Source organism: Dunckerocampus dactyliophorus, chromosome 4 (assembly GCF_027744805.1).
Source record: "Dunckerocampus dactyliophorus isolate RoL2022-P2 chromosome 4, RoL_Ddac_1.1, whole genome shotgun sequence".
Classification (NCBI taxonomy): Eukaryota; Metazoa; Chordata; class Actinopteri; order Syngnathiformes; family Syngnathidae; genus Dunckerocampus; species Dunckerocampus dactyliophorus.
In genome coordinates this window covers 14,807,849-14,816,739 of record NC_072822.1, presented here as the reverse complement: position 1 = coordinate 14,816,739, position 8,891 = coordinate 14,807,849, and the positions used below count along the sequence as shown (strand labels likewise).

At 39.6% G+C, this 8,891-nt stretch overlaps 1 protein-coding gene across 1 annotated transcript; it reads left to right on the top strand.

Moving 5' to 3' along the window:
- The first annotated feature begins 350 nt into the window (after window positions 1-350).
- On the top strand, window positions 351-8,470 carry polk (polymerase (DNA directed) kappa). Its single transcript, XM_054773366.1, has 14 exons — window positions 351-720; window positions 999-1,118; window positions 1,204-1,356; window positions 2,237-2,368; window positions 2,486-2,636; window positions 2,732-2,941; window positions 3,420-3,544; window positions 3,710-3,876; window positions 3,966-3,998; window positions 4,090-4,186; window positions 4,585-4,756; window positions 5,704-6,624; window positions 7,919-7,967; window positions 8,068-8,470. The coding sequence occupies exons 1-14, from the start codon at window positions 589-591 to the stop codon at window positions 8,138-8,140; spliced, it is 2,535 nt and encodes an 844-aa protein (XP_054629341.1). The 5' UTR covers window positions 351-588; the 3' UTR covers window positions 8,141-8,470.
- Window positions 8,471-8,891: the final 421 nt, after the last annotated feature.

Genomic DNA, 8,891 nt, shown 5'->3' with positions numbered 1-8,891 from the left:
TGCGAATGTGTTAGCATATGAAGTGTTCTACACAAAACAGTTTAAATCTCACCTAAAAGTGACGTTGAGAATGTGTTAGCACATGAAGTGTTCTACACGAGACAGTTTAACAATTATGTTTGATTTTAACGGTCAACATAACCAAATTGAAGTGAATGCTGTGGAAACACAGTAAGTTTCTGAATTGTAATAAAAAATGTATGTATTTGATTAATTTAATTTTGTTTATAAAACATAACAACCCAATATTTAAAGTATTCTTACAAGCAAAGAGTAAAACGCAAAAAAACATGCAAACTACAAAACGTCTAACGGAAAAGGAAGTGTTGCATTTCCGGTGATAGTCTTAAACCCGGAAGTGGCGCCAAAGAGTCGCTCAAATTTCAAATACAGTATTAAGCTTTGGACAGTTGTACATTTCTCAGCGATTCCGACAGTAGTTGCTTACTTTACATTTAAACAATATACTTCTAAATATGTTTATAATGACATACATAGCTATGACTTTGCAGAGCTTTTTCAACTAACACATACAATCTCGTTATTGCTGGACGAAACTAATTCCACATCACTTGTCAGATAATTAGGATGGAAAATGGCAGTGCATCCACTACAGGTGGAGAAGGGTTCCTCTCCAGAATGGCGCTCAACGACAACAAAGCTGGTATGGAGGGTCTTGACCGGGACAAAATCAACAAGATCATCATGGAGTCATCAAAGGTTAGTTAGTTAGTTATATGAACTAGTTGAGTTTGTTTTGGCACTAACTACCTTCCACACAGCAATCTCCACAGCACAGAAATGATGCACAGGGAAGTACAAATGTTTTATTATAATGGTGCTGTGGACAGTTTTCAGATGAGATTTCCACTGTGTTCAGCCTTGTGTAAAAATCTCATATCCCCAGTGCAGTGATGTATAGCCCTGAAAAGATGTACTATTGTAGGTTATCATGATATATCTCGCTAATGCTTTGTGTCCTTGACCTTCCTTTGAAGGGATCTAAGTTTTATGAGAATGAACTGAGGAGAGAGCAGCAGGTGAACCACCGCATTGACAAAATGATGCTTCAAAAGTCACAAATCACAGAACAACAGTTAAAGAAAGCACAGACACAGGTAAATCAGAAAAATATTCTGTAAACAGTTTTGATTTGAGCAGATTACACAGACTGTAAGTACCTCATCAATGCTCTCTCAATAGGTGGAGAAGGTGGCCTCTCAGCTGGAGAAAAGTCGTAATCTAAGCCGTGTGATTGTGCATGTGGACATGGACGCTTTCTACGCTGCAGTGGAGATGAGAGACTGTCCTGAACTGAAGGACAAGCCCATGGCTGTAGGATCCATGAGCATGCTGGTTGGTCACAGGAGGATTTATATGATCCTTCACACTGCTGCTTCACTGGCTCTGCTGCACCGTTGAATGAGATCCAATACAAGAGCTGAATGACTCAAAGGAGTAATAATTTAAAAAAATGTACATGAAAGTGGCAAAATATTATAATTGCCTCTCAGTAGTATGCAGTGCAGATCTACACCAAAATAATGAAAATCATGTTAAATGATTGCCTCAATCAAAACGTCATTATTTTCTTTCTTTACATGGGCGGCACTTCTTTTATAGCATGTATTGTATTGCATAGCTACTTATAATGCAGGTGGACATAATGTGACTGGATGAGTGCTAAAAGCAATATATTATTAGTGCATCAGTTATGCACTGCGGTCATATATGGTGTATGGCTTGAATATTGTTAACATATGCACCAACCTGCGGCAATGTTATGGCCACATGCACAATATAAGGGCTCTATCAACAATTATGCGTTTGCAAAGATAGTGCTCTGTTTTGATTGACACTGTCAGAGAGGTTGTGATGTAATAATGTTCGGTGTGGAACTGCTCAGCATCATACTGCTAGGTTTGTCTAATGTTTTGTCCTGTTCATCTCATAACAAGTCAATAAATATCTCACAAACAGTGAAAAACACAAAATAAGGAAGTTCTACAACATTGCAAACTACAACCACAATGGTGTTAGATGAGATCAAAGTGATATTAGGGAATACCTCTCTCACAGTCTTAATCAAAACGTGTAATTATTTTGTAAATAAACACTTCTTGTGTTGGATCTCATTTGATTGTGCAAATGGTCCTAAAATGTATCTTGTCGGTGTTGATTCCTAATTTATGTTTTGTCATGCTTACTCTCTTTGATCCTCTCCTGTCCTTTACAGTCCACTTCCAACTACCATGCCAGGAAGTATGGCGTTCGGGCTGCCATGCCTGGATTCATAGCCAAAAAACTCTGCCCCAACTTAATCATCGTTCCATGCAATTTCAATAAATATAAATCAGTGAGCAATGAGGTGAGCGAGACACTGCAACATAAACATAGGCCTGCAGGGGTCTGGAAACCCTTTCCATGCAGCTTTTTTGTAATTCATTGCCTTAACTAATTGCTTGTGTTTCTGTCCCTCTTTTAGATCAGGCAGATATTTGCGTATTATGATCCTAATTTCCAGCCTATGAGCCTGGATGAAGCCTATCTGGACTTTACAGAGCACCTGCAACAGAGGAAGAGCTGGCCAGAGGCCTCACGGACGCATTGCTACCGCTCCAGCAGCACTGCTACAGGCAGGACTTAAATATTCTGAAAACACAATTAATTAAGAAATGCAGTGTGTGTGTCTGTGTTACAGAAATACAGAATTTTTTATTTTTTTTTAAAGGTGGAGGGAAAATTGAGCACCACCAGGAATCAGAGGTGAAAGGCTTTTCCCCTGTGCTGTTTGAGGACAGCCCAAGTTCTTCTGAGTTCTTGTCTGACTCTGAAGCAGGTGTCACTCATGCCACTGAAGTTTTTGGGACATCTGTTGAGGAGGCTGTCAGGGAGATGCGCTTCCGCATCGAGCAGAAGACCATGCTGACTGCCAGTGCAGGTGGGAGGAAAGCAACATTTAATTGTTTGTCCAACTGTTGTACGAGTACCACCGCTGGTCCACGGGTTCCATTTTTCAAGTGGAACTCAGGGAAAGATTTTCCTTTTTGAAGGTTTTTTTTTATTATATTAGTGATATACAAATAGGCTCCAGCTTACTCGTGACCCTAAGGAGGACATACTATGGTATAGAAGTTGGATGGATAGAGACATACAATAAACAAAACATAAATAATAATACATAACAATTACGCATATATTAGTGTGAATGTTAATGTGAATGGTTGGTTTTCTATATGTTCCCAATTGACTGGTGGCCAGTCCACGTAATCCACCTTTTGCCAAAGTCAGCTGGGATACACACATGATACACCCTGGGATACGATAAGTATCTGCTACATACCTGCGTTAGTATCAATGTTTTGTTTTACCAGCTGTTCACGTAATAATCCAATATTCATGCTCCCTTTTCCCTCCAGGCATAGCTCCAAACATGATGCTGGCCAAGGTGTGTAGTGACAAGAACAAGCCCAATGGACAGTACAGACTGCCGTCCACCAGAGAGGCTGTCATGGACTTCATCCAGAACCTCCCAGTTCGCAAAGTACACCACACTTCAGTTCACATAAACACAGACTTTAGTGTTACTGGTGAATTATTATGGGAAGGTGTGTGGTGAAATAATGTCATTGTTTGCTGGTGTGTGGTGTGATGTGACTAATAATGTGCTGTAGCAATATTTCAGGTCAGAATGTGTTTTTGTCTACAGGTGTCAGGCATAGGGAAGGTGAGCGAGAAGATGCTGAATGCACTGAGCATCACTAGCTGTGCTCATCTTGGTCAACAGATGGCGATGTTGTCTTTGTTGTTCTCAGAGACAGCCTGGCATCACTTCCTGCAGGTTTCACTTGGTCTGGGCTCCACCTACATCGTCAGGTACTTGAATGCACACATCGTCCTTGCGCTGAAAGTCTTGAAAATATAGTTAGACAACGAATGATACGCATGTCTATGATGTTATACAGGAATGAAGAAAGGAAAAGCATGAGCACAGAGAGGTAGGAAGTTTGTATTGCTGTGAAAGTAATTTTACTCATCTATAGGGGCTTACTCACTTGTTGTCTCTTTGTCTTTTCTTACTATCTACAGAACATTTAAAGAACTCAACAGGCCTGAGGAGCAGTTCTTGTTATGCAGAGAACTGTGTGAGGACTTAGCACAAGACCTAAAGAGAGAAGATCTCAAGGTAATGAACGTCAGAGAAGCTTTATACTTCACACTTTTTATGGAATGACTTGCGAATGCGACACAACCATTCAGCTATCATCTATCAATAAATGATTATCAAAGGTACTAAAGTAAACTGAAATAGAACCTGATTCTTATACTGTATAAGTACGTCAGCTTGTTCATTCCCATTTCAAATTGATAAAGGAAGACTTCGATGGTTTGCCATGGCCATCCCCTTGCCTCGGTCCTGATGTTGTCTTGATAGCAACAGGAAAAAGAGGGCCATTAAGGAGACAGCGGGGGCCAACTGTCAAGCCTTGGAAATTTCTCCCAGCGAGATGATCGTGTTATTTTGCAATGTGCATATACTGTAACTATATTCCTATCAACTGTGTCCTTTTAACTCTTCCAAAGGGTAAAAACGTAACACTGAAGCTGAAGAATGTGAATTTTGAAGTGAAAACCAGGGCAGTGACGCTACCGTGTGGCGTCGCTACTACAGATGAGATCTTTGCTGCAGCCAAAGACCTACTGAAGACTGAAATAGACAATGAAAGTCCACAGCTGCTCAGACTGAGGCTCATGGGTAACTATATGCTGTATTGTATTACAAGAGTACTCCGCCAAGGTTTGGGCATTTGCCACCTCACTGAATGGCGCAAGCTAGATCAGATCAAAACTGATAAGGACTTACAGAAATGTAACCGTCTGAAAGTGTTCGATTTTCTATGTTAAATTTGAATTTCTACCAAATGCGCAATCTTGATCAGTTCAGGATGGAATCTGGTTTGACATTACAACTTCTGGCCATGCACAGACCTAGGAAAGTTTTGCTTAAGACTGACAATATTTAGCAGTGATGGAAGTGTTTCACAATGCAAAGTTACATTTTCCATGAGAAATTAAAATTTCTACAAAATGAACAGTCCGGATCAAATCCAGATGAAACCTGGTTTGACGTTACAAATTACGACCCTGCATACACACAGCACACAAACATTCTGTTCAAAACAGATAATATTTGATAGAGTCATACAGTAAGTGTATGAACATGTTAAATTAGATTTCCCCATACATATACATACTGTAGTAACTTTAATGTACAACTGTGTTTAACACCAATAACACGTATAATAAATTAGTATAAGCATTACACATAGGTTTTTCTATGTTTAATTTTTTCCACAATGTACAATCTGGATCAAATCTGGTTTGACATTACTGCTTCCAACCATAGGAAATTTAGTTAAAAACTGATGAGATTTAACCTTGTGTGGTTGAATATGTTAAATTTAGAATTTCCTTGTTAAAATAGAATTTCTTTCTACCATCTGCCAAACGTTGATCAGATCTAGATTAAACCTGGTGTGAAATGACAGTGTTTGACCCTGTATACACACAGAAAAATTACACTGAAATCAGAGTAATTTGTAAATAAAATATGGAAGAATTTTTTTTAGAATGATGTGTCTTAAGTTTACATTGTTATTTACCCAATGTGTCCTTTGGATAAGTTATTCTTGTGTACCGCAGGTGTTCGTATCTCAGCCTTTGTCACCTCGGATGATAAAAGGCACCAGCAGAAGAGCATCGTTGGTTTCCTCCAGCCTGGCAAAGCAGACGCTCGAGGCTCCACCCAGGAAATACATCAAGACTTTGAAGGGGATCATCTCTCTTCCTGTCCTCTCACAGCACAGACATGTCAGACTAAAGAGGAGATTCCCTGGCCGATAAAGAAAAAGCACTTACAGGAGGACCAGAGTGCAGAAAGACCTCAGCAGTCTTTCTTCCAAAGAGCTCACGCTAAGAGAATGCAGCTCCCGGTTTGCACACAGGAACAAGGAAATGAGGAGAACGTAGCCACGGTAACACTCACAGGTGCTGATGTCCATAAAAGGGCGGAGTCATCAACAAAGAGGGAGGAGCCAAAGAGCTCTGCATTGCATTTTGTAGAACTTGATGGCACCTCAGAGGCTCAAGTATCCACATCAGGCTCAGCATTGGACAGCCTAACCTGTCCTGTGTGTTTCAGGCAGGTGAGCACAGACGATTTGAATGTCTTCAATGGCCATGTAGACCAGTGTCTCATTAATGGGTCCATGGAGCCCAGAGAGCTCCACATTTCTGGTTTGAAGTCAGAGTCAGAGGTTGAGATGCATAAGGACAAGGTAAAGAGCAATGGACAAGTCGAGCGAAACAGACAACACCAGCCGACGAATAATTCCAGTCACGCGGTGGTGTTGATCAGTGGCAACAGTGGAACAATGACCTCGCAGCGGCCTCAGTCATCTGTTGAAAAAGGTCCCGTCCTCATCTGCCCGGTTTGTCAGCTGACCCAGGACACAAGTGACCTCACGATATTCAATCGCCACGTTGACCTCTGCCTGAACCAGGAAGTGCTGCATGAGCTGGGAACGCCACCTTCAGTTGAACCCGAAAAGCGCAATGTAATAGGTGAGCACTTTTTTCACTGGAAGTATGCACTGTGGTGTGTCTATAGTTCAACACACCATTATGAAACCTTTCTTAACCATACAAGTTTAAATAACATTTTGTATAAAAAGTGATGATCAACAGGGTTGTGAAACGGAAAAAATACACACTTTCCGTCTACTTTTCAATCCACCTAAGCAGTTGCTTGGTGAAATTAACGTTTGTACCGTGTTGACCCAAGTATAAGACAACTGAAGACACCCCTCTTTTTAAAGATCTGTTTTTGGAAAAAGATTTATATAAGACAATGAAAGACAAAAAAGGCAAAATTTATGTTTTGTTTTCCATATCTGGGAGATAACAACTGGGAGATTTCAATAAAAGGAAGCGCCATAGAAAATGGATGGATGGCGATTTCAATAAAAACATTTCTTAGCTGCTTGTCAGTTGTTTGATGACTCTCCCTTATTGGTCACCATTATCTTAAAATTAGCATCAAAACACTTCCTAACTTGCCCAACATTTCCTTTGAGCTGGTAGCAGCTGCATCTCTCTAGGTCGCCGGTGTGTGTGAGCAACAGGAAGAAAAGCTCTGACTCGCTTGGGTAGAAGTTATTTGGCGCCACCTGCTGGTTTGCAGGTATAAATATCCAAACCCCAAATTGACTTCCTGTCTTTCAGATTTTTTTGAGCCATCCATCAAAATTTATCTTAGATTTGGTTCAGTGCAGTAATTAATATTTAATTAACTGTTGCTCATATTTTACTGAGCAGATACTTACGAGTTAATCCTGTCTGAGTTTTGTTCCACTATATTTTTTTCTCCCAAATTTTTATTGAACTCTAAATTGTACCACTTGGGAGGTATTCGTTAGAAATACAGTATTTTATTCATGATTCCTGTTCACTCTTTCTTGCAAGGAAAGTATGTGAATGTACAATATCTGCTCTCTTGCTGTATGAACTCCACATGTCTAATTCGCGAAGCCACTGTGGCCTGTGGCCTTCTTATTTACAGCCATCCACATTATGTGAGGCACTCGTATTGATTTCTACCGAGAAAACAGATCTTATTCTGCCCAGCAGGGATTTCTTTGCCCTGGCCTTGGAATTGTCCAAATTACTTCTTCACCTTTCCTATAATGAAGCCAGTCTGAGCACCACAGCTTCCTCTTGAACAATCCCACCCTAGAAATTGCACTCTTTATCTCTTTTAAGTGGTGCTGTTGGTCCTCAATGGTTAGATGTCATTTTTGTCTTTTTTTTTTTTTTTTCAAGAAGTGAAAATAAAGTGTTGAGTGGTTCTGTTTTACAGACAAAACTGTCCTTCTGCCGAGGCAAGCAGGAAGAGGTAAAACTAAAAGGTAAGATAGAATTGTTGTCTGCATTTTTCCATTGGTATTGGTAGTAACATGCATGTCCAATTCTAACACCGTGATTTATGTATGATCATATCACTTCCAGACACGACTCACCTTCAGCGTTGCCTGCCAAAAAGGCCAAAGGCCTCAACACCATTGACAGGTTCTTCAGGTGACATTCTCCTAGTTGCAATGCTATTTTATTTTTAAGATAAATGTGCTGGAAAAAGCTTGGAGCCATACACAGTCTCCCAAATAATTGCACATAAATCCATAGTCAACTGTTGAAATCAGGACAACTTTAAAAGAAGCATTTGCACTCACAGTAAAAAGTAACATGTCAAAATAATGGACATATTTTAGAACCATGTAGTGTGTGTCAATGCCATTACATACTTTCTGAAGAACTGATGACATTTATGTATGGTAAATTGATGATGATTATACTTATTACATTTTAAAAATATTTGTTATGTTTGATTTTTAATAATAATGTTTAATAATAAATGAATGTCTGTTACTCTGTTTTATAAATGGCTGCTGCAATACATCACTCTTTAGTCTGTTGTTTTTTATGTCCCTTAATCACTAAATGCTAAATTTCTTCCAGTTAGTAGTGAGTTTGAGGTGGAATAAAAATCAATAGCTAACTTTAAACGATTGGAACGATTCTACAAACATCCCTTATCAAACAAAACTAACATTAGCGCTTATTGTTAATCTTTTAAAACTACTGTATGTTTGAGCAGTAAGAAAAAGCATGTGATGTGTGCATGTGATAAATGAATACATTGACACACACAAGTTGTGTGATACAGCAGATGAAGTATGACATGTTCAGTAAACATGTGTTATTGTCAGCTGGGTGTGAGCTAACTAAGCAAACATGGATCAGCCCTGCGGCACTGACAAAGTAGTCTAAGCTTT

Bases quoted from the DNA above. Each gene is read 5' to 3' on its own strand.
- polk (XM_054773366.1), top strand. From the start codon at position 589: ATGGAAAATGGCAGTGCATCCACTACAGGTGGAGAAGGGTTCCTCTCC. The intron at 1,357-2,236 runs GTTGGTCACAGG...TGTCCTTTACAG, and splicing joins TAGGATCCATGAGCATGCTG to TCCACTTCCAACTACCATGC. The intron at 2,637-2,731 runs GCAGGACTTAAA...TTTTTTTTAAAG, and splicing joins CTCCAGCAGCACTGCTACAG to GTGGAGGGAAAATTGAGCAC.